Source organism: Cupressus sempervirens, chromosome 8 (assembly GCF_028749045.1).
Source record: "Cupressus sempervirens isolate cs-2001-9-10 chromosome 8, ASM2874904v1, whole genome shotgun sequence".
In the NCBI taxonomy this organism is placed as follows: domain Eukaryota; kingdom Viridiplantae; phylum Streptophyta; class Pinopsida; order Cupressales; family Cupressaceae; genus Cupressus; species Cupressus sempervirens.
The window spans coordinates 540,920,771-540,947,789 of NC_143125.1; the positions used below are offsets into that span (position 1 = coordinate 540,920,771).

Here is a 27,019-nt window from a genome sequence, read left to right on the forward strand (position 1 = left end):
TCTTGTTTCTTTCACCATAATCTTTTAATTTATTACAGAATGTCCGATCTTGGTTATCATTGGACTTTTAGCTAACTGGCATTTGGATATTCAAGTGGCATGCATCTACATTATGGTATTTAGATTACTTCTTTCCTATTTCCTTCATATTAGATGCTACCCATTGGTGGTTCCTTGGAGCATGTTAATGTCTTCACTTTAGTGGTTATGTAATGATCCAGTACTCCTGATTGTATGCCTAAGAGTAGTTTTTTCATGGTTTCTCAGGATTCTTGCTTTCCTTTAATTGGAGATATAACTTCAATCTAGCTTATATGTTTAGCCTTGTCTGCTTATGTGTCAGTAGTCTCGTTCATTTGTCCTATAGAGACTTTAGAGTTTAGAATGATGTCTCATCTGTTTCACATGTTCTTGATGCAGCAGGCGGAGGTATTTTTTAAGTATATGATTGAATGTTTATCTCTGTTCTTAGTTGCCGGATTCGTCCCTTGTTGCCTGGATTCGGGTTCGGGTCCATACGGGTCCGGGTTCGTCCCTGGGTTCGGTTCGGGTCCGGGCAGGGTCCTTAGTTTTGACTGTGGATTCCTCTGGGTCCTTGCTGAAGCGAACCCAGATGAACCCACAGCGAACCCAAGGCTAAAACAACATAAAAGAGTGTGTTTTTTTAATTGTTTTCTTATGCAACTCTCAAAGGAATTTAATAAAAAACATTTCACTCATCTAATCCCTTATGTCAAGGAGGAGGACGATGATATAGCAGCATATGGGACTAGCGGAACCAGTTTGGGTTCCAATGATGAAGATCTAGATATAGTTGCAGTTGGGGATGAAGCCATTGATCCCTCATTTTGTGATGATCCATTTGAACCTTGAAGGGCATTTGATACTATGATTATTGATAAACTACTAAAAACTTGTCATCTATCATCATGTTTCAATCTTTATTACTTGATGAACTAGTCTTTCTTTTGCAATTTAGTAATTCAATGTATTATTTGATGAACTAGTCTATGTTTTGCAATTTAGTAATTCAATGTATAATTTTCTTTACAATCATGAAGATAGATTAATGAGCGAGTATTTAATGCTTTTAGATTCAAGTAAAAACAGGTTTTGAAGGGACTTGAAACCCTTTGGCATTTGGCATTGATCAATGATCAAGCAACAATTGTTCATATTGTGAAATGACTTTTTTTTGCAACTATGCATGTTTCTCTTGTGTGTGTGTGTTTATATATATATATATATATATATATATACACTCACGAACCCACCCACGAACCCAAATGGGGAAATAAAAAATTGCCCGAATCCACGAACTGAACCCCGAACCCGAACCCGTCCCCGAACCCGAATCGGCAACTTAGTCTCTGTTTCATAGAATAATGCGGTGATAGCTCTTTAATAGATTTAGCTAAGTTAGTGTATGAATCTCATTCTTTCATTACTTCGTATCTAAGTTTTTATACTCATTCGCTCTTATAGACTATGGGCAGGTTTATTATTTGGTTTATTCGATGTTTGGTTCTATATTCTTTCTTCTATAATTTTGAGTTTTGTTCTACTTAGATGTTTTACTTTTATGCTCTTAGGAGCTAGTTTTAGTTCTAGATAGATCTCTAGGATTGAGAATAATTCTCTCGTGTGAAGAGAGATAGTTATATGTTAGGGTGGTATATTTGATGACTAACGTGTTAATTAAGTAGCTCATTTTAGAGGAAGGATTGTTCATTGCGGAAGATTTGCGTAAAAAGTAATGTTCGTTCCTAAATCAGACAAAGATCAATTCTATATATGTAATGTAGTTTTGATGTAAATTTCCAGATGAGGTTCATTCCCTCATATATTGTAAAATTTTTGATTTACTCACTGGGGTATGCCCCTTTCAAAATGTAATAATATAGGACATCTGTCCCGGGCTAGACTAGAGGTTTTCTTCTTTGTTCTTTCCTACCAGTGCTTGTTTGAACGGAGTTCAGCTATTGTAATCCTTTTTAAGTTTAATAAAATTAATCAAGGCCTCGGCTGTTTACCGATTTTTTAAATAAAAAAACGCCAATAAAATTTTTAAAAATTCCTTCTGAAAAAATAAATTTCGCCAATAGAAATTTAATTTTTCCCCCTAAACTAATGTTCAATTCGCCAAAATTTTATACTTTTTCCTAAAGGGGGATTTCTTAAAGTTATCCTTGGTTGCAAAACCTCAAGATTTGGATTTGTGTTAAATTATATTTTATGACACTTGAAGTGAATGAATCTCTTCAGTGTTTCTTGTATCACATTCTTTCCAAGGTCATTTTAATACATCTTCCCATCAAAGTTTTACCTGTGACCTAGCAACTTGTAGCCTATTACAAGAAAATTCGTATAAATTTCAATTTTCATAGCATGCAGATTGGTGGAGAATTTTATTCCAAAGATACTCGATATGTATCCCTTATCTAAAAACCTCTAGTAATTTTTAACAAAGTATGAGCATTCAGTAACTAACTTTTCTTGAGGTTCATTAACCTCTCTTTTCCCATTTGATAAGAGGTTATTAATTTTTTTCAAAATACGTTTTTAGATCTTTTTGCTTAACTTTTGTTTTTCGTTTGGGTGGTTAATATTCTACTTAACAATACATTTTTCAAGCTTCCAGCTTAACTTCCATCTTTTCAGGAGATTAGAGATGTTAAGATTCTTGGACAAAATACATATTTTAGTTTTCCCGCTTAATCTCTTTTAACTCTTTTTATATTTTGAGGTTAATGATTTGATTATAAATATGTTTTTTTGAGACAATCTTTAACTTCTCATAACTTTTGGCTCAGGTTTTCGATTTCAAAATTTCAAATTGTTGAATGAAGCGAGGAACGAGCCATAGACATCAAGATCATAATATCACAAAAAATGCAATAAATTACAAGACTTTTTTAAAGCTTAAAGTTGGGGTTTTTTAAAACCTGTTTGAACTTAGAAAGATGGAATTTTTGCAATTTGGTTGGATGAGACCATCAAAAAATATTAGGCACAACATAATGAGGAAATGTTTTGAATTTTTTAACTAGGATTGATACAAGGCAACAGCTAGCTGTGGCTTGGGACAAAGACTGTGAGGGAGGTAGAATGAACCCAAAGGTAGGAGAAGGCAGTGCTTTATCAAAGGGCTATAGAGTCATCCAAAAGGAAACGACAAAGGGGACTAACTAGAGAAACTAGAGGCAAACAAAAAATGGGACCAACACAACAAAAACTCTACTTACAATAAATATAAGGTCGGTGCTTCTACCTATAGTGACTCTATATAATCATGCAAATCTATTTACCGACCGAGGAAAATAAATACCATTGTGTGAAAACAAGAGGCAACTTTCGAGCATGTGTGGAATCATTGGTACTCTTGCGCCTTGAATTCTTGTCTCATTATTTTCAACATGTACCATCACTTCGGGCAAGGCAATATATCCAAATACCAAGCCTCATCAAGAACGTCTGAGTCTGGAATCAAATATGCTTCTTGTTGCATGCTATTGATGATTTCTTCTTAAATGAGTTGAAGTTTTAGGCTCTCAATCTTCTGAATGCAAGTCTGATCATTTTCTCTTTTTGGCAAGCCCTCTACTTGGATTTGTGGTGATTGGTCATCATGGAGCCCTTGACTCGTTTTTATACTAGGCACTCTTTTTCTCCCATTTGATCACCCATTTGATCCTCTTCATAAGAAGAAACAATCACTTTTTCCCTTTTGGTGCACACATTTTTTAATAAGTTCGTCTGATTAAGAGCATTGATCAAAGGTTGGTATTCGGGCAAAGGAAATGCTTTTAAAAGAGCATCATCATCGAAACCTTCATCTTCACCTTTTTCAATCATTTGATCACAGCTCATCTCTTCAAGGCCTAGTGCTTTTTTAGTGTGAGATGTTATCTCAACAGTTCTGTTCGATTCTTGCAAATGAGACAATAAAGTATGACTTCCCATATTTGATCCAATCACATTATAGTCTTTTATTGTTTTAACCACCTCAAGAAATTATCTCACCGAATGTATGTGTCTCATTTGACAATGATTTATGATTGGAAGAAAAGGTTTGAAAGGATGATGCACTATTGAGAAACCCATTGTCTAAACTCCCAGGGCAATGGTCGAGAGTAATTCTTTCGTAGAATTGATCAATCCTTTGAATACATTTGAAAGTGTTTGTATGAATACTTTCCTCATTTGATTGTGATAAAGTCGTCTCTCCCATCATCTCCTTTCTACAAGCAAATTCTTATGTCATCCACATTACCATCGCCTTTGTGCACAAGATTTCTTTTAGTGTTATGATCAACAGTTTGTATCCTTTTTAGTGTAAAGCTTTCTGCTAACTCAAGATGATAAACAACTTCGCTGATGTTTCCCTCATTTTTTGCAAGATCATCATTCATCTCATTACTTAGTGATACATCAGAAGAAGCAATAGATAAGTTAATACCTTGAATTTCATCAAACTTTGTTTCTACTTTAACAAACAATGATGAATGAAGAGGAATGTCTTCTCCACACCAGAAGTGGTCATCTGAAGCATCAAGGCACCAGGCAAGAATAAAAGCGGTATAGAATTCACCTTGATCCACATCTCCTTCATCTTCAATCATATGTTGTGTACTTTCTTGAGAAACATTTGTCATCTCTTTTTCAATCTCATTAGGATCAAGATGATTGAATACTTTCTCATGAGTTTTGAAATTTTCACAGTGCTATCCTGATGCAATAGCATGTCCTTCGATAGACTCCTTTTCCCAACAATCTTCTTGAATTGTCATAACTGCCTCATTTTCTTTCATACATAGAATTTCTGATGGAGCATTTCTAACATTCGAATTGGAAGATGTTTTGTTAGCATGAAAATAGTTCCCACATTGGTCTTCTCTCCCAATTTCTTGCAACGTTTGAAGTAAAGTAGAATGTACTTTATCAAGGTCAAGGCGTGCATTACCATAGAAACTTTTCAAAAACTTAACTTGATTAGGATCACTGGAAGTATGACTTTGTTGAATAATCGATGTAGGTGTTGGACTAGTTTCTTGATCACTACTATCCAACTTTAGTTCACATGAGTCATACTTTTGAACAAAGTCTTCTTTATGTTCGCATGTGGAACTTCTTTTTGACAATGATTTTTGGTTTGTGAGAGAAAAACTGATTATCTTTACCATCTTCTTCATCAATCTTTTGTAGAGTTCAAGTAAAGATGGATAAAGTTTTCCTAGATCAAGTCGTGCATCACCATAAAATTTCTTTAGGAAGTCACTTGTATGGGTTCATCGTGAGCCTGCTTCTTTTAGTATGCAAAGTGGTCATCATTGCTATCACTATCACTATCACTATCACTGTCACTGTCACTGTCACTGTCACTGTCACTTTCTACCTTTCCTTTGTTTCAAACCATTGTTTTGAATTTGAACCTTCCGATAGAGTCACCAACATTCAGCCTTTCAAACAGCCGCGAACCTTCATTCCTGGGAAGTTACCCTAGAAATTTTGAGGAGTAATTTAGATTGGCATTTGTTCTTCCCCAGTAGAGTTGCCAAAAATCTGTTGGTAAATAGATTCGTCATTGTGAAGTTAGTTTTGAAACTGACCATGTTAGCCTTATGAATAGTGATGACTGTGCCAATAGTTGGAGAGATTGCAATGGATCACTATCAACTTGCAATCTTCCTCTACATTTGAGAGGGGCAGCTCCCTCGTATGATGGGTGTATTGTATTTTGGTGTGCCTTTCACCTTTCACTTGAAAGTATGAAAGCATAGAACATGAAGCTAAATAAGGTAAACAATAGAAACCCAAAAGATTTACATATGAACACCAAATGGGATTCCTAAAAGATAACAATTTGCAAGTGACTTGAGCACGAAATGCAACAATGACAAAGAATGGATAGTAAACCGTAATATATGAAAATATAAACTTTCCTAGTGCATCCACATCAAGATACCGTGAGATGAATGTTTTCCTTCGCATCAAATATACGATCACCATAAATGCATAATGGAGATACTAATTTAACATATGATAAATTGGCAATCATAATTCAAAGAGACATTTGGATGTACGGACAAATGCATTTCTTATTATTTCTGAGTAGGTACCAACCCAAAAACCTTTACACATAATATGAAAACATAATTGATTGAAAGTTCCTTTGTGTTTCTGTAGGGTTTCCCCTTTGCAAAAGTTCTACCTTATTACATTGCAAATGCATTTGTATTTATTGGCTTTTTCACATAACTAACTCCACTCTGGGTTAATAACTAAGTCCTTTTCATGTGTTTTGGGAGAGGTTTATTAACCTCTACAAAATTAATCCAAAATGACCAAAGTTATGATTTACAATATATGTCTTGAAACTAATGTCTTCCGAGACATAAGTTAGGTAAATAATCTTGATGAAGCAACCACTGAGTCTTCCTAGCCCCAATCAATTATCCTATGCAGCAAATGATTATCTTTTCCTTTCATCAAAATATCAATTTCTATGGAAGATAAACTCGAGCATCTTCTAAGTTCGCAATTCACTGCACTTTGTTCTGACCATTTTATCAATTTGAATATATTGGAAGCTTTCTTGTGTTATTCATTTTATGCCCACTTCAATGAAATCTTTTCTCTTGCATACTGTCAAATAGTTTGATGCCAGCCACAGCTTGCACAATTCAACCAACCCACAAACCATAATCATTTCAATGTATTCTGTAAGATTGTTCATCTTCAATATCTTGGTGAAACGGTTCACATTCTTTGTCTAAACTTCCACATTTGAGATGTCCACCATATCATAAGACCTTAAGCTTTGAAGGACACTTTCGGGATGAGGTTTGTTGTAGAGATTACAAATTATGACCACACATTTGAATGTTCCTGGTGTCTGACAGCATCTCATAAGCTTAGATTGTCACTCCTTGTTTGTTGCTACTTTCATTCTAATGGTGCTTCCAAGTTCAATATTGCATTGAATAGTTCATCATGCCATGCCTTTGATGCAAAGCACTTTGCTTGAGAGTTTCTAATGCCTCTTCACTAATCCATCTGAAGGGTATTCCGCAACCTGTGAGACGAAATCAATTCGGGATACTGTCAAACAATTAAGATGCTTCCAGCTATGTTTCCACACCTTACCAATGTTGATGTTGGCTGTGTAATCGTGGTCTTCCATGCAATACATATGATGGAATATCATGATGAGAGAATGCTTTATGTAACTCATTTTACCTGCCAATAACATCTTTAGTTTCCATTATGGTGAAGTTTGAGCCAGGCACTTATTTCCATGAATGTTGTTTTTTCCTCAATAATATCAGTCTTCATGAGACCAAATAGTTCATTGTTATGTTGTCAAAATTTCCACATTTGGATGTATGTTTATCGATATTTTACTGAATGTGGAAGAGGTCCCTTCACATTATATCATACAAACTTTGCAATCACCACATACTACTTGCTAACAGGAAGAATCCGGGTGTAACAAAAGGTGCTAGCTATATTATTTCATACTCTACTTTACAGGAATTATTAAGAACATATACAAGCGATATTATGAAGCTCTAGAAGATGACATGTCATGAGATATACTGTCAAGCGGTTCATGTGCTCGATCTATGATTTTCATTTCCACCTTAAAACATGTCGGCACCTGACTGGAATCTTCCATCTTACAAATATTTGATTTAATGAAGTGTGGAGACAACATTTCTTTGAGGCATTTTATCAAACAAGTCTCTAGCGTCCTGCTTCATTTCATTTTCACTTAGTTGCTCATTGTCGTGCCTTCCAATCACTGCTTTCTATGAATGGCCATAACTTCAAATGCATGCTTTCATCTTTGAGCACCATTATTATTATTATGATGCGAGTTCATTCCTCATATGAAGCATTCTATTACCCAGTCAGAAGAGCTCATTGCTAAATGAAGGGAGTTTGAATCTCACCATGTCTTGCATTGTGATGCTTGTGCATTTATGTTTTGATGGAAGTCTATAACTGGCTCCAAGCTTGCTGCAATTGCAACCACAACATTAAGCGAAATCCTTTATCCATTATGCATTGATAGATTTCTACACCGCCTGCAAACTTCCTATATTGTGGATAATCTTAGTGCACAAATATGACAGAGCTTGTGTGATCCCAGTAGCTATGCATGAGTGTTGCTTCCATAAAATTGTTTCCTATCATCCAATTGCATGAGTTCTCTGCAATCATCGCATTCCATGTCATCACTTCTTGAGTGGATGCCTTGTTTTTACAACATTATGTCAAGCATTTACCATTCATTCTTCATTCTCTCACAATTGGCGCACAAAGACAAAATAGTTATCCATGAGGTGATACCCCTTTGTGAAATATTGTAAAATGATTCCCAAACCAAGTTGACTTATGAATCAGAATCCTATTTTTGACAATATTGATGCCTTTCTAATTGTTCGATCACCAAATAACTGCTACAGACCTCTTGAGCTTTTACATCTACTGCACAATACAATAAGGGACCTGCAATGATGCCACTTTGTCATATAAATCTCACTGTCATCTAACTTGCTGTTAATGTCACACGATCCTTGATTTTCATTCTTTGTGATGGTCATTTGATGAGGCATTATGTCAAACGTGTTGTAGGTCCCTAAAAGCCTGCAAAGACCATCTCCATCATATCAGTGACCCCAATATGGAGCCACAGGATAGCAGGTACAATTCAGCTTAACTTGGGAGATCACACATATTCAAGGCATACTAGCAAACAATTAACATACTCCTTTCGCGCCTGTCAAGTCAAGAATAGCAACATTTCACAAATTCGTTTTGTCTTCAGCACTTTATAGTGCGCAGATTATTTGGGGGAGTGAGGATATTCTAATGAAAAAAGCTCTCCTCACAACACTATAAAGGACCTGCAAATGTGGCACTTCGTCATATAATCACAATATGAGCTGGATGTGCCCATTTCCTTATTGCTTGAACATGGTCTCTCCATTTCTTAAAAGTTTGCATCATAATCCCGAAAAAAATGGTTTCTTTCCCATACTAGAGATCGGTTTCTGACTATGAGCTCAGGCAACGAGGAACCTTGGTGAGACTGTGGGGTCCTATTCATAGTCTTCATGATGCTTAATTAGATCAGAACATACATTTGCATGCAGAACTCATAATTATCGAACCAGTGAATCCATCTCACAAAACCTCAAGATTTGTATCTGTATTAAATGATATTTTATGACACTTCAAGTGAATGACTCTCTTCTGTGTTTCCTGTATCACATTCTGCCCAAGGCCATTTTAATACATCTTCCCATCAAAGTTTTACCTGTGACCTGCAACCTGCAACTTGTGGCCTATTACAAGGAAAATTTGTCCAAATTTCAGTTTTCACCGTGTGCAAATTATTGGAGAATTTCATTCCAAAGATACTTGAGATGTATCCCTTGCCTAAAATCCTCCAATTTATTTTAATTGAGTATGAGCATTCTGCAACTAATTTTTCATGAGGTTCATCGACCTCTCTTTTTCCATTTGATGAAGAGGTTAATAATTTTCCTCAAACTATGTGTTTAGATCTTTCCGCTTAACTTTTTTTTTGGTTTGGGAGGTTAATGGTCTGCTTAATAATACATTTTTCAAGCTTACTTCTTAACTTCCATCTTTTCAGGAGGTTAGAGAGGTTAAGATTCTTGGACAAAATATGTACTTTAGTTTTCCTACTTAGCCTCTTTAACCTCTTTTAATTCTTTTTATATTTTGAGGTTAATGATTTGATTAATACGTATTTTCTTTAACTTCTCATAACTTTTGGCTCAAGGATCAGATTTCAAAATTTCAAAATGTTGGATGAGGTTGGGAATGAGCCATAGACATCAAAATCATAAAATCATCAAAAATGTAATAAATTACTATAATCTCTTCTTTGGTTGAATAACAAACTTGTATATATGGTATTATATGTTCCTGTGAATGAATGCCCAAAATGATCTAAAATTCCTAGAACTGAATTGAGTTACTCTCCAAGTGGTTATTGGAAATTTTGAAACACTCTTAATTTCTTTGGATGCCTCTCTTCACCTTTTCCCTATCAATGGCTTCTCACCACTGTTGATGTCAGTTTTTGTACCACTACATAACATATAGCAATTGAATACTTGATATAGAATACCAAACACTCAACCCTCTCATGAAAAGTAAATACTCATGAAGAACATGAGAAAAGCTCCAAGGTTCCTTACACCCGTGGATACTAACTTAGTTACATTAATGTGATTTGCTGGTTAATCATGTAGGCAAGCTTACGTTGTTCCTTCAAGGATGTCAAACTTTTGCTATGATGGAGATGAAATCTCGCTTTACAATGTATATTAGCACCAAATAATGTTGATGGCGATGGTGGAGGGTTTGCATGTCACCAATACTTAAATTTTCTAACTTTCTTCTCAAATGAACTCCAACTACTAAACTACTTGCTGCTTTTCTTCTACTCCTATGAATGGAAAGATAAGCAAATGGACAGGGATCAAATCTGATGAAAGCTTACGAGCGGCTCTACCTCCATAGAAGCAATGATTCAAGGGAAAAAGGACTAGATTACCATGCAAGGCTTCTAACAAGCCACTAGGATGCTAGTGGCCTATTTTATAGATCCCTATCAAATATCCACTAATATCACCATACAACTATCCATCTATTCTTACTCTTGCTTAACAAATTTCTTGAAATAAAATCTACTTTAACAACTTCAATGGAACTTAACTTTAACTATTGGAAGTAGAAACCATTCAATAACACCTAGTGTTCTTAATAACCATGCAAGACACAACAATGATAAAGAAGCAATTTTGGTATTATCTAAGCAACAATTTTCTTCAACCCTTGGAAGTAGAAACCATGCAATAAAACCAAGTGTTCTTAATCACCATACAAGACACAACAATGATAAGGAAGCAATTTTGTTATTATCTAAGCAACAATTTTCTTCAACCCTTTACAAATGAGGGCAAATGGCCTTATATAGGGGCCAAAAATGCAACCAACAATAGAGATTAAGAGGCAAAATCAACGATCCAGATCAAATCCTAGAAACTCAAACTAAGGTTGCCACCCCATCAGCCAATGAAAAGATGCCACCTCATCAATGGACCAATGAAAAAAGGAAAATTGGTAACCAATGAGAAGGCACCAAAATGGTAGCCAATCAGAATCAAATACCTATCCTATCTAAGAAGAAAGGAGAATTTTCTACTTGGGCTTACATCAAATGATCCTCTAATATAATTCTACCCTTTTCTTTCATCTTCTCATAAGGCATACCATCCGACTTTGTAATTGCTTTAACTTTTCATTGTACCATGACACAGTTGATGGAGTAAGCTCATCATAGCGACCCTCGTGAGCTAACAAGGTGTTTTGGGGGTCCCAGCTATAGATTTACTATTTTTGGTAGTTGTGAATTTTGGCAGTGCAGTGGGTGGCTTTGGCAGTTGGTCGTCACCTACGGTAAATTATGTTAATAATTGCATGGGCTCTTATTTATTATTAAGTTGCATTATTATAATAATGTTTATATTATTATAATAATGACATTAAGTGATATTTCTAAAAAGTGTGTTGGAAAGTTTCTAGTGTTGGGTTCTTTTGGGAAACTTCCACAATTTCTGAAGTGAATTTTTTTTGGAAACTTTGGGCCAACGAAAGATTATAAATGAGAGCTCATTTCATGGAGAAAAGTATGCTTGGATATATATTTGCTTTTTGTTCCTCTGTGGTTTTTTTCCTGATTTCGGACTTGTGAGCCCTTGCTAAAGTATAACGGTGTCGTCTGAGAAGTTCTTGGCAATTGTGCTGCAATATACAATTGGCCAACATTCTCCTACTGTATTCCTGTAGCTAAGGAGAATAATCTTAAAAATATATTTCTTATTGATTATCCGGCTGAGGGATAATTCTGATAAGTGACAATTCACAGCTGAGGTATTGTGAATCAGATTTCTGAGAATTATTATCTTCCATTTCTGTGTTACTGTTGCTTTGGAAGAAGTCTTTGTGCTGAGAGTTTGTAGTGGATGGAATTCTGGAAATTGTGTTGGAGTCTTTCTTTACTGTTACTGTTGTTGCTTGAAAGACTTATTGAAGTAGAAGTTGGTAGAATTACATTCTGGTATTGGACATCTCTATTCTTTGATTCCTAGGCATTCATTCCTCTTGTATGTGGTGAGGGTTTCTATTTCAATGCCCAAACATCCTGTGTTTGGCATGAGGTTTTTGTTGTGCATATTGTGGCTGGAGAAATTAATGTTGTATGACTGTTGGACACCATTCTGTTTGCTGTTGGGATGTGATGTTAATTGGAAGGTATTGTGGTGAATTTGAGCGGCTAAGATCCTCTAACTACTGTCGTGAGAAGCCAGCTATTTGATGTATTTATATGCTGAAGTTTGGGCATCTACATACTGAATTCTCAGTGGCTAGGGAAGCTGGCATTGGGCATGTGTCAATTCTGTTCCAGAATCACCTGTTGCATCAGCATTTTGTTTGGCAACCTTTTTCTACACTATGTCACCCATGTTTTGGAGAGTAGAGCTGATTCTTGGGGCTGCCGCTAACATGCATCTTCAGGTATTTCCTATGGGTAAAATCAAGTACATATTTTACACCATAGTCTGCCAATAGATATATTACAGAATTTCAGAATTGTCAATTCAGAATTCTTCATTATCTCTGTTGAGAGCATATCTTAAATTCAGGAGTTTGAATAATAAATTGCAAGTTGATGTTTATCAAATTGGACTGCCAATGTGAATTTCAGAATTTGGTCATTTACATTAGCTAAATCAAAAGAAAATCCAAGTCATTATATTGAAAGATTGTAAAGTGAGATATTAACATCCAATTGAGCTGTGAGAGCCAATTCAAGTCATTCCAGTAGTAACAATCTCCTTGCCAAGTGTTTGACTAAATGTCAAACTACTGATTTAGTAAAAGAAATTGATGTATGATTTGTCGTAACTAGACAGGGTTTTTACAGTGTGTAGATCAACTGTCCTTGTAACTGCCTCTAAGGAAGGATCCTGATGATCATCCTAATCCATTGGACCCAATTCCGTTTTATCCACTGTATCATAATCTTCTCTTAGCACATTTTCATCATCTTCTAGCTAATCGGGAATATCAAGGCCTCTCCATCTGATTGCCCTCATCATGTCCACTGACAATCTTGAGAAAGCTAGCTTCCTCACATGAAAGTCATCCTATGCATTGAACCAAAAATCTTCTACAGTAGGAATATGTTTGAATGTGTTTTTGTGAGATGCATCCATTAGGATCGAATCCCTATCTTGCTCTATACCATCCTAGATGATACGACTCTTAACTCCTTCTCCACGACTGCAAAGGCGACAGGATTGGGGCAAGTATCATTGCTTATTCCAAATGAGAAGGTAATTCTTGTCTCACCTTTAAGTTTCATCATCTTGTCATAATGCTCAAGTTGCATGGCCAACTCCATCAAAACTATTTTGTCGGGTTGGTACCTTAGAAGTCTCTTGGGACAAACTGTACTTCCTGCTATTCTAATCTATGTGAATTGCGGAAATTGGATGAACCAACTCCCATACTTCTTAACTTTTTCTTTTGCTTCCGATGAGAGCCTCCTAGCAAGTGTCCCTTGTAATATTCTTACCGTCTTCATGGAAAAGGTGTCATAAAACATCTTATAATCTTTGGTGTTGTGCAAATCAAGTTGTGGATAGCACTCATGCACCAAACATTGCCCCGACCTGTTGCTAATCAGTCCTAAGGCCTTAAGTCCAAGATGTTCATATAGTCTCGCAATCAGATAGAAAAGGTAGGACCCCATGTAGAATTGCTTTTGATTTGTATTGTCCTTAGTTGCAACTCTAAATTTTCACTTATAATTCTAGCCCAATCAAATGTTCTCTTTCCATTTTCAATGTCATCAATAAAATAGTACATCCAATTCTCGAAATGCCTACCTTGGGCCATGCCCATGATTCGGCTGAGAAGCACAATAAGGTCGCCATACTCTGATTTGAAATCTAACTTGGTGAGCTTTGACGACTAGTTAACTCCCTTCTTGCCTTTGTGTAACCAGTTCTGCTTTAGATGAATGAAGTAGGCATTCTGATTATCTTGAAAGAACTTGGTTGTTTGATCCATCATTACCACTGTCATGCCTTTATGCTGGGGAATATTGAATACCTCTTCGACCACTTGTTCACTGATGTTAGCCAACACTCTTTTCCCTTCATCAAAAACGATGGACCTGGTCACAATATCAAATCGGGATGCACATTCCATTAACAATTCTGGACAAGGCAAGGTAGAAGGGAAAGCCGTTACGTGCACAATTCCACTCTTGTAGATCATCTTCACCATGGGGAATCGTCCTTCCTTCAATCTATCCTTCAACAGTACGATGTTCACTGTGCCAATATTGGTATCACTTATTCACCTCACTTTCAAGAAGTAGGTGGTCTTAGGCATCATGTCTTCCTTGTCTTTTTTGGTATTTGTTTCCATTGGGTTCTTGCTTGTACTAACATCCACCATCCTAAACACTTATTTCTGCCTCTTCGTTCTAAATGATATGGACTACACTTATAAATCTCCCAACTTCAATCCTAGGGTGGTCTAGCTTATTTCTACCTCTCCAAATGTCCTATCTCTACACTTATAATCACCTCTCCAGCCTAGGGGTGGGACTACCACTTATTTCTTCATTTTTGTTACCTTACGATGGACTACTCTTATATCTCCCAACTTCAATCCTAGGGTGGTTTAACTTATTTCTATCTCTCCAAATGTTTTATCATGAAATTTACACTTATATCTCCCAACTTCAGCCTATCATGGAGATGATGAAGTGGTGGATGAAAAGTGCAAGAAGAAGATAAGGGAAATGAACCAAGCAAGAACAAGGAATAAAATCTGCCTTTAAAACCAATCTTCACCTCTAAAGATGAATGAAATTTTTCCTTAAATCTGCCTTCTACCAACAATCGGGCCTCTTCAAATTCAGATTTGATCTTAGAAATTTCAGTCTTCCAAAATGTGATGCCCTAGCAAATGGATCACTTGCAAAAATTTTCCCTTAAAGCACCTTGTCTCTCCACCAAACAAAATTGCCCCAGCTGAATAAAAATATTCACTGCCCTAGGAGGAAAATCAGATGTCCAAAAATCGCTCAATTCTGCAAAAATCAGATCTTCACCTCCAAATTCGCCTTAGGGCAGAAATCGCCCAGCCTCTAGGAAGAAAATTGCTGCCAAGGAATGGAAAAAATCAGACCTCCAAAAACCGTTGCCAAGGAGAAATTTGCCCCTAGGAAGAAAATCGCTCAACCTCTAGCAAAGGGAGTGGAAATGAATGAGGAAATAAGAGGGGGGAAAGCTCCTTCTTATATCCTCCTATTGACCTCTAGAGTGGGCCAACTTGCCTGGAGGGAAATAAAAACTTAAGTTAGACCCCCCAAAATGGCCCAGCTTTAAATAAAACATGAAAATAACTAAGTCCCATAGCGAAATTGACCCTTTTAATTGCCAGTTTGACCTAGAATTGCAAAATAAAAATAAGGTAAGCCTAGGAGATGTCAAAATTTTCATTTAACAACATTTTGGCAATTGAAATATCATTAAAAATCGATTCTAGCAAGCCAAAAATCAATTTTCAATTCCGAATTACCAATTTCCTTTTAACATTTCTAAAATCCTCTAGGCAAAATTTCAACCAAATTAATGAGATTTTGCAATTTAATCCAATTTCAATTTTGCAATACAATTTCGATCTTTTAACAAAATAAATCCTTTTCATGTCAGTCGAAATTCAAACTCAATCTAATTTCACTATCAAAAATTTCTTTTCACCGAAAAATTTCAAGATTTTCCAAAACAACTAAATCTAAAATTCATTTTGAAAATGTTCAAGCTTGTTCAATTAAATCAAATTTTCAAAATCTATCTAAGTCCAAAATTTGCAATTTTATCCTACCAGGTATCGTTTTAACTATCGAAAAAATGTTATTGTTGAAACCTATTAGACCTAAGGATAAAATTACATGTTCTGGAAAATCAGGTTTCACACCATGTGAAAACAAACCAAATCCCCTCTTGGCCCAAAGGTGTCCAAGGTGTAAAATCGCCAATTCAAAAAACTCTAGACAACTCCAAATTTTGCTAAGGCAACCAAAAAATTCCCAGCACCCGTGAAAATTGCCAAGGCCTGCCCGAAAAAAGGTGTCCCCAAAATTTTTGGGGCAATGGTGTGAAAACCTCACAAAAACCACCAAACCTCTTATGTTCAGTAAGAATGAATAAAATAGATATCAATAGCCCTTCCTTCCTATCATTTCAAAGATATATATATATCTTGTTAATGCTAGTTTACCACTTTTTTTGCAAACCTCAAAACTCTCATACATTTACAATATGCTAACCAAGGAATTACCGTTAGTTTATAATTGGTTCTTTAGTACCATTAGTTGTGATGTTTTACCAAAGATAGCTAATTCTCAACATGATCAAGATTACATTTCTAAGGCGGTGTGTTTGGTATTCTTCAGTCTTTGATTATAGTCATCATTGCTGATATTCTCTATTCCATGCCTGATTGATGTCTCTCATTACTACTAAACTTATCATTACCAATGATATGCTAGTGACCCATAGTACCATGTTTGTATATTAGCTTTTCTTGTTTCTTAGTGTGTAAGTTGCTACTACAAGTTTGCTTCTTGGTCAATAGTTCATTGTATGAGAATCTCTTAAAAGAGAATTCCTCTTCTTCTTAATGAGTATATCAAGTTCTAAATCCCTTAAATTCATATAGAATCATTAAAAGATTATGGGAAAGGAAAAACTAAATTGGCCCAAATGATGATTTGTATGAATTGTGATGGAGCATTGCAATCTTCTCAACATGTAATCATATCATTGCCTCGCCTCTAAATAATGTTTATGTTGCCTTCCAAGAAGAAGAAGAATATAAAGATTCTTCACTTTTTGTGCAAAGCTATGGTCAAAAACTATACTCCTTATTATCATTATTTATTCTGTCTTTTATATTTGTTTTATTTTATTAATTTATATTTTAGTATTATTTTTATTCATCTTATTAAAAATATACTATATTAAAGTAATGATAGATTATATTATTTAATATTACTATATCTATTTATAAGTATATAAAATTATACAATATCAATTCATATATTCTTTTACTTTTATTGTTCTTATATTATAATTTATTTGCTCATTATTTATTTTATTAATTACTAAATCCTCTTCTAGAAAAGGGAACTTTATAGACCTATACAAACTTCACCTGTATTTCCATATGATGTTATTCACTTGCTCAAAACCTAAGAGCTTGTACCATTTTGGCATTGCTTTCATTTTTATTGCCAAAATGGTGAGAGAACAACATTCAAACCCAATCCATTTGCATAGAGACATCTTGCTATGTGTTGATTGACAATCTTTCGAGACTTTTAAAATGCCTTTTCCATCGGTCTCTTTGATCTTCTTTTTGTATTGGTTGTACAATGTTCCTTAGGCGTGGCCTAAAATGAGTGGCTCCCTAGAGGTTGAAGATTAGAAAGTAACAAAGGGTCCTCCATTCCTCAAGAAATTTTGATGAATAAATGATGATTTTATTTGCAACTTGTTGCTTGGTTTGTTTTTTCTTTTTCATTAATTAATGTTAGGATTTGTGCTTGTGTAATGGGTACACAATTGTTTTGGGCACTCTGATGTCTTGTCCAAGGTTGTGGTGCTAATGACCTTTCATCTAATAGTATGAGCTTGAATACCTAATATAACACCCATTGTGAAATTAAACCATAACCCAATCACTTGGAAGTTGTACCATGACAACATTTTCTCAAAGGGGAGAATTTGGTATTATTTTGGAGCTAGAGTGAATTGCCATTGTAATCTTGATGAAAAGTTCAATAAACAACATAGTCAAAGCAATGAAACAAATGAAAAGAGAAGAATATTTGTACAATTTAACTTGTTTAAAAAATAAAGCATGTGCTATACATTCATAGAAGAATGAAAACAAGATAAGGGAGTTAATTTGTAAAAGAGAAATGTAGGGAAAAAAAACTTTGAAATACCTATCACTTTTGTAGAAATGTTCTTTTATGATCTCCTTGGCTATAGATGGGCTCTCATAAATGTTTACTAATAGAAAAACATTCTCTTTGGAACCTTCACTAATAAATGTTCAACTCCATTCATGCAATGGCAAGCAAGGATGAAAGAACAAGGGTAAAGTTTATGTTTTTTTGGATTCACAATTAAGGAATTGACTTTATTTTTGTTTACAAGAACTTTTGGAATCCACATTCTAGAGTTAGTCCAAACATGGTGACGGTTTGGGGATGTAGGTGTTTGTTTTTGGAGAGGTATTCAAAATCTAAAGGCCAAATTAGGAAGAAATAAATAATTTTTTTAAAGTCAAATCTTGCTGTCCAAGTGTGAGAAATAGTGAAATTTATTGTTGGTTCACTTGATTTCAACCCAGGGAAATGCGTAGTGTTGGGATGAGACTATTGGCAACCTCCCATGCATACCAGATCTGAACCCATTCAATAGGTCTTAGGGCCCAAACTAGTAAGGTAGATTATAATATCATCATAGTAGATGAAAATTCTTTTAAGGATATAAAACCAATGTTATATCAAAATATTATTTTACTTGAATTTTCCCATTTTTGTAGTTCAATGTGAGTTAATCAAATCACAAATCCAAGCATGCTCAGATGAATCAAGCTCTCCTTCTTTAATGCCCAACATTGTGACTCCTCAATTTTCATGGCTTGTCTCTTCATATTTCTCTGAATGTCTTCTATTAATCCACTTTAAATTAATATATCCATAATTCATACTCAGTCGGTACCCTCTGCGATGACCTCTTGCTTCCTTCTACGTGCAACCACGGCGTTAATCTCTGCTCACGCAATCTTCGGGTAAACTAAGTGACCATGTGTGGTATAACTCATTTGTGTGTGGCATAGCTCATTTGTGATTCCTTCTACTCCCTTGTGTCCTTGTTATGTCTTGTGCTTGTGCTCTATGTGTTTGGTTGCAGTGGTTTTTTGTTGTGGTGTGACGCCTTCTATTAGTGGGTACCTACTATTCTGAGGTTGTTCGATCTTCTTTTCCTCTGTTTGTGTGTTGTGGTGTTTCCGGTCTCTTTCATTCCCACAGCTTGTGCACCAATTGTTTTTGTTTTCTTGTGTGTTGCATTTGTGTTTGCCTCGCTCCCTATTCATGGTTGTCGGTACTACATTGCCTAACTTCCTTCACAATGTCTCCCTGCTTATTATCACAGCGATCTTGTTGGTTGCTCTATATCTTTGTTGGCTCCATGGAAACTTCTTAGTCTTAGCCTCAATCTCTACCCATCACTTATCAAATGCTTATCGATCGGATGTTCAAGTTGGAAGATAAGAATCAAACTCTGTGGGACATTGTACAATCCCTTGTAGAGATGTCGATTAATCTAAAACAACACATAGACTCCAATTCATTACAAGTTAAAGATTTCTTTGTGACTCTAACCTCCAAAAGAACATACATCAAAAAGCAAGTTGACTCTAATAATGAACAGTTTTAGGAAATCCACATTACTAAGGAAAAATAGGCAAAACTAGATAACAGACAAGCTTCGTTGATGAGTGAAACAGAACAACTATAGAACTCTTGGGCTTCCATTTGTAACAACACCAGTTGTCCACCTCTTGTTGACGTGGATAAGTTGGTACATGAAAGGTTGGCGAATGAGCACATTAGGTGGGTCTGTGAGCGCAATTTGAGAGTTCGTAGCCTTCCTATCTCTTCCGCCAACCCTACTCTAGCTGGGCACTCCTTCCTCAACAACCAACTAGGTATTTTAGATATCACACTTGACAAGGTTTGGGTTTCTCTTAATGACACCCCTTTTCCCAGGTTTCTTTCATTGATCGACTCACTGCACTTTCTTAGAGGAGGAATATTTTCCCTCTTCCTACTAAGATTTACCTAGATGAGGATCTCTCTAAATCACAGGTGGCAGAGTTGAAACACTCCCGGAGACTTGTTGTGGAGGCTAGATGCAACGAGAAGTGGGCCATTATCAAAAACCCTAGAGTAGTTATTCGGGATTCCCATCCCCTAGGTTGGGAATCGAGGTTAGCTTCCAAGTCCAAATGACAGTCTTGACGATAGTTGGGTAAGAGGGAGCCTCATGATGGCTCCTTGCTTGCCAATTGCTAGAACGATAATGACACCTTTTGGTCCTTGCCAAGCCTTTTCAGGATGCTATTGATTTACCTAACATTCTTGTTGTCATGGAGACTCATGAGAGCCTTGTGTGTCCTCTTCCTAGCTTCTTCAAGTACTAGTGGCTACCAGTGTTTAGAGATGAGGTCAAGTCCTCTAGTAAGGTCTGAGAGTCAAGCAGTGTTGCTTGTTTGGTCATAGATCGCCTTGACTTTCGTGGTTCATGCTGACATCTTGGCTTGATTTATGTTGATCTATCTCAGTTGTACAATGCCTCATCACAGAGACATCTTCATTGTGGTTTCTTTCCACCAACCTTCCCGTCTTATGTGATACACAGTACAAAGTGCAGCGACCCATATAAGGACTTACACAAGTGCATTACCAGGGTCTCGACCATGGGAGATGTCATCATTCTAGGGGACATTAATGCACAAACTAGAGACATTCAAAGCCCCCTCCATGATCATGGGACTGATTCGATTTGTACTTTTGAGTTAGAAATGATCTTTGTGGGTTAATAGCAGTCCTTTGAGGATAGTTGGGGACCCCTTACAAGATACAACCATCATCTTCTCTAACTTTGTGAGTCCTTAGATTTGGTGATTCTGAATGGGCTCTCCTACTTTCCTAGATTTAGATCTTTCATCAGCTAGCCTCACTGCAATTGGGCAAGTGTTTTTTTCTATGCCTCCATTCCCTCCATTAGTTGCTTCACTATTTCCTGCCTCCCCCTAGCCGACCGCACCTTCAACCTTTCCATTAGGGTTTCCCCGCATCTCTAGGCCCACTGCCCCTTTCATGTTAACCCTCACCCATACCTCCTTTTTCTTATCCGAGAGCAATCATGATCTATTTGTCCTCCATCTTAGATCTTCTTCCTTCACTGAGTCTAGAGATGCTCCCTTCATGTTCAAGTTACCTGCAGTTACACTTTGGGAGTCCTCTATCCTCTCCATTCCCCATCGCACCACCTCCTTAGCTCATAGTCCCAAGTACAGGAACACGTGTCAAGTCTTTCTACCATTCATTAGGCCCTTTCTACCCATTCCCCTCGCTCACCTAGCTGAGGCTCACTTATTGTCGCTTTCTTTCCCACAAGAAGTCGTTACATGTCACAATGCAGTGTAGATCCCTTGTGCCTCTCCCTTGTATTCCCCAAGCTCCTCTGGTGTACTTTGTTCCCTCAGCTCCCTCTCCCCCTCCCATCCTGAATCTTTTCTCTGTTGTCTCACACACCTCCAATCTATGACATCTCCAGCCAACCCTCTCTCCACCTTAGTCTCTTTACTTTCTCCAACATCTGTGACATGGTTAGATTCACAAGTAGCAGCAAGACAATGGATAAGGAAGGTTTCTACATGGAACTCTTTAATTTTGGTATCACAGTTTTGGGCTCCTTTCTGAGAGTGCTCTTAACAGAGTGGTTTGTACTAGCTTTCCCAATTCTTGGTCACAATACATTATCGATTTGATTCATAAGACTGGGTCAGCCTTCGACCTCGACAACTACAAGACCATCATGGTTGGCCACACTTTTGCTAACCTTTATGCCATCATGTTGAACACTATTTTATTTAGGGAGCTTGATCGACAACTTTTCTGTGCAAGTGGGTAGGTTTGCTTTTGTACAGATTTTCAAACCATAAAACACATTTTGACTCTACAGACTATCATCGAGTAAGCTCAATACCAATCATCGAAAGTCTACTGCTACTTTGTAGACTTTTACAAAGCATTTGACTTTGTTCCTCAGATGACTCTTTTTTAGAGACTTACAGACATTGGGATTTTCGAGACTCTCTCGACAGTTATTATGAGGTTATATGAGAGTGTGGTATGAAGGTTTTGGACTTCATAGGGTTTCTCTAATTCGATCCAAAGCATCATTAGGGGAAGGAAGGATGCCCTCTCTCTCTTGCTTTGTCTCGCATATTCCTTGACGAGCTCGAGGCTTTCCTCCGAGACTTCTCACTCCTCAACGACAGTTGTTACTTGTACTAGGTTTTGATCTCCATTCTACTATTTACTGATGATGTGGTTCTTTTGGCCTTCTCCCTAAGAGGGTCTTCAGTGACTTCTTCATGGCTTGGCTTCCTTTTGTGACTTGTGACAGTTGATTGTGAACCTAGGCAAGACCTGGGTGATGATCTTCAATTGCTTGAAGACCTCCCATCTCCACCTCTTCTTTTAGGTCACAGAGATCAAGATTACATCCTCTTATACTTACCTAGGGGTTGAGTTCTTTGGACCTCATTTTAGTTTTAGATCTGCCATGCAACCCCGTGTCAACAAGGGGTTGGGTTCCTTGGCTATGTTGGAGAGAGTGCTTCAAGCATCACTTTCAAGACACCACGTCTAAGTTGTCCCTTTTGGACTCCTTGGTTAGGCCAATTGCGCTCTACAACTCTGTCGTTTGGGGGCCCTCTCTCTTGGAGTTTGATTGGGCTTCAATCAAGAGAGTTCAAACCCTTCTTCTCCAGTACATCATCAAATGTCGGTTTTCTATTCCTCGTAACATCATTTTGGCTGAATTTGGGGCCCATCCTTTCAAACTCGTGGCCATCTTTGATTTGGTTTGGTTTCTTCACTGTCTTGTTGGGTTTGCAGATTTAGGTGATGGTCATCACAGATACTCTTACCTTGCCAATTGTTACTCTGAGGTAGTTGTGGGTTTTGATCGTACTTGCAAGGCCCATTGCTAGTACGCCCAGGCCTCTGCCTTGCTGGGTTTGGTGGGGATTAAGATTGATTTCTACCTCGTTTCAATTCTCTCTAGATGCCGCCACTCACCTTCTTCCTTCTTAGCAGGAGCTAAATGGGCATGTCAAACTCAACATCTATAGACAATATATTATCACGACATTTAACAACCCTCTAGGGAGCTCTGGCCAAGGATGGCCTTTTATGTTGAGCATTATATGAATTTTCAAGATGGGGTTATAGTGCACCCTCTATACTTGGCCTCTCATTGGAGTCATGCCCTCTATATTTCTTTGGGCTCTTCAAAGTTGGCTCCCACCGGCTTGCATCCAAACAGACCACCAAATTGATAGAGAGGACTGGACTTGCCACCTTTGTACTTTGTTGGAGGCAGAAACGGAGACACTTTAATTTTTGTTGTCCTATCTACAAAGAGATCAAGGGGAGTTTTCACTGTGTTTTTAGAGAGTGCAAATCCCTTTCTTCATTTTTCAAGTACACCAATCAGCAATGTCTTGCACCTTATCTTTAGGAGGCCACATTATTTTGTGATCAAACTTTGTAGCTTCAGTTTCCGTCTAGCCATGCTTTAGATCAGCTTATCACCTCCTTTTCCACTTTGGTGTCCCTAGCCCAAGGCACAAAATGTCCACTTGGCCCTCCTACTTCTGGTCATACCAAGTTTATGAGACCTCGGAGAGGTTACGCTAGGTTGTGGAAACCCACCTCCAACAATATTATGAGATGGTTTGGGGCCCAATCTCACTCCAGACCAGATTAGTTCTCGCTTGGGAAGGGCTTCTAGTCTTTCTCTTTTTGTTTCTTGCTTGTTCTTTCCCTGGGCACCATTTGGTGTTCCCGTTGTTGGTTGTTGCCTTGTTTTTTTTCAGTCCCTTAGACCCTTGTTTTGGTCTCTTGTTGAACATTAATAAATTTATCTTATCTAGGTCCTTCTAGCCTTTTACTTAATGGTACTATTAGATGTCTTAGTTTTTAATCCACAATAATACCGTTAGATCGTGCCTCTAGCTAGCAAGGATGGAAATTCAGTATGGATGAATACTATATTTGTTGTATATTCACAATAAAGGAAATGACTTTATATCTATTTTGTTGGATTGCTTCTTGCTTGGGAAGGGCTTCTAATCTTTCTCTTTTTGTTTCTTTTTCTTTCTTCTTTGTTCTTTCCCCGGGCACTGTTTGGTGTTCCCATTGTTGGTTGACCCTTTTTTGGGTTTTTTTTTGGACGTTAATAAATTTATCTTATATGGGTGCTTCTAGCCTTTCACTTAATGGTGATATTAGATGTCTAAACTCCTAATCCACTATAATACAATTAGATCGTGCCTCTAGCTAGCAAGCATGGAAGTTCAGCATGGATGAATACTTTATTTGTTGTACAGTCCCAAGAAATGATTGTTTTCAAAATGTTTTAGGAATCCACATTTAGGGTTTTCCCAAGGGGCTTGAGGCTGGTGTGGTGCAGTTGGTTGTTTTTGGGGAGGTGTTCAAACTCAAAAGGCTAAATTAGAATTTTTTTTTCTAAAACAGGTCAAAATTCACTATCAGGGTGTGAGAAACAGTGAAATTCACCGTGGGCTTGCTTGTTTTATTGTGGATGAACCCATAGTATTGGGATGAGACCATGGACAATCTCCAATGCAAACTGGATCTGGATCCGGATCTGGACCTGTATTAAGGCTTGACCAAACCCAATCCAGTAGGCCCTAGGGCTTGGTAACACAGACCAAAATAAGATATAATATCATCATAGTAGATGAAGCTTCTTTAATTATATATAACCTATGTCTTATTAAGATATTATTTACCTGAATTTTTCTATCCTTGTAGCTCAACATGATCTGCTTCATTTCCTTTTGGTGCTTCTAGCCTTTCACTTAATAGTACCACTAGATGTCCTAATCATTTGTTACAATATCAGGGTTGTAGCATTTCCTCTTTGACTTGATATCAGTCCACAAATGTCTCATCCATCTTGAAAAAATCAATTTGATATTGAAGAACATTTGAGAGGGCTGAGTTGTTTCTCTACAAATTTACTAATAAGACACACATGATTCATAGCACCATGAATGGTAATACTATGGAGGTGATTAGATTTGAATGATTCTTTGGAATGCAAACAAAAATGCTATTGAAACTTCATAATGTCATATTTGCTTTTGTAATTTCACTTGTTATATATCAGTGTAAAATTTTGATATAAGTAACTTGAAATAAACTTGCAAACCCACAAGCAAAGTGGAATTGAAGACAACTTGGATACATTTCATCAAATATATGTATGTTGAAGACAACTTGGATATATTTCATCAAATATATGTATGTAAGGGAATTAATGTCCTTCGACAAATTGTATGCTGCTCTTTTAAAAACTTACAGAAGGTCAGTAACATGTAGGCACATTTTAATTCATGAGTCAAATCAAAAGTAGATTTCTGTGTTGGGTATGCTTAGCCTGGAACTTTGTATGTATGTCTAATGTGTCTTGTGCTTAAATAAGTTTTGTGGCATGTTGATATTCAATTCAATATATATTACATTGTTCTAGTATTGATTTGTGAAATACACAGAAGCTTAATGCTTGAAACATGTTTTGCAGGGGACCTTTAATGTGGTCGACTGTATTATGGCTATATCCAGGCATTTATGAGGTCTGTTTCTACCCTTGCAATAGCACAACGAATTGTGTTCTAAGCGTATTGTCTAATAGAAGTAAAACACATGCACACTTGCACAGAGGAATATAGGGATTGTGCTATATGTTTTAGTTTATATAAAGCTCTGATTTTAATGCATGTTAGTAGGCTCACTCAATCAAGAAAGAGATTGATTTAAGTCTGTTGTAAGGATCAAGTATACAAAGACTTAGTATTTCCGTCATGAACTTATTTCTGTCATGAACTCCCTTGCTCCACTGATATTTAGGTTGGCAAAATTGAACTAAATATGCTGCTTGGAAATTTTTCACTCTTTATTCATGTATATATTTAGCCTATTGAGTTATATTCTTCATCTCTTCTTCATTTAGCTGTTTTGTTGGACAATTGTGCCCTTAATTTTTTTTGGGAATATTTCTGTGGATTCTCATTTTGTTAACATATATTTGGAAACAGTTATATTTAACGATTTTATCCATTTACTTTAGAGTTGGATAGAAGCTGTTTATATTGAAATATAAGCATCAAATAAGAATATATACATTTAAATTAATTCATTGAAACACCATAATATAAGTATAAATTAAAAATATATACATTTACAAATTAATTTAAAAAAACAACATAATATACAAATCTAAGTAATCAGATTATTAAATGCGATAATGAACAAACAAATTAAATTTAATGAAGTGACACCCATAATCGCACTTTCCCACTAGCTCTATAGTGCCCAAGAAATCTGAGGGAAAGAGAGGGGGGTTAGCAAGTTATGTTTACAATTAGAAGATCAAAAAACATTTGGTCTCCAATAAGCAATACTCAGTAGACGATAGGCTCGATGTGTAATGTCCCCTCCTGCATCCCTTAAGAATTTGTCTATTGATTCCAAGATTTTAGATGTGCTCAATTTAAATCTTACGTATTTCCAGTGTTTCACGGGGACGCGAGGATGGATTTTTGCCATCCCCAGAGCTGTCCATTTTTTGCCAAATTTGGAAATGTCCCTGAAACAACCAAATTGTTTTTGCAGGACACTTGGTGTTGAAGTTTGTAGCTGCGATAGAGATCTTTATCTTTGATAGAAATATGTTTTTTATGATTGTTATGGTCATCTTCGGCTGAAAGAGATATTTATGATTATATTTAAGTCAATATTCATATGTCATGCGAAGAGGTATGCATGGAAATGCAAAGTGTCAAATATGGGGAAATATGTAGGGTCTTATTTTGGAGACTCAAAGAGACCTTTGTGTGATAGGCAAAGAGTCTTATGTAATCTATTTATATGATTACTTAGTATATTGTAAATCAATCAAGCGGAAAGCCATGTACTTGAATATTTTAT

The 27,019-nt window shown here is 36.5% G+C and overlaps 1 protein-coding gene across 3 annotated transcripts in view; it reads left to right on the forward strand.

Annotated features, from left to right (window-relative positions):
- The window catches only part of LOC149543579 (5'-AMP-activated protein kinase-like protein), a 262,094-nt gene that overhangs the window by 154,786 nt on the left and 80,289 nt on the right, over positions 1–27,019 (forward strand). For all 3 annotated transcript variants that reach the window (XM_089798356.1, XM_089798357.1, XM_089798358.1), the window contains one exon: positions 25,614–25,665. In XM_089798356.1, coding sequence (XP_089654482.1) covers positions 25,614–25,665 — 52 coding nt within the window. The remainder of the gene's footprint in view (positions 1–25,613; positions 25,666–27,019) is intronic.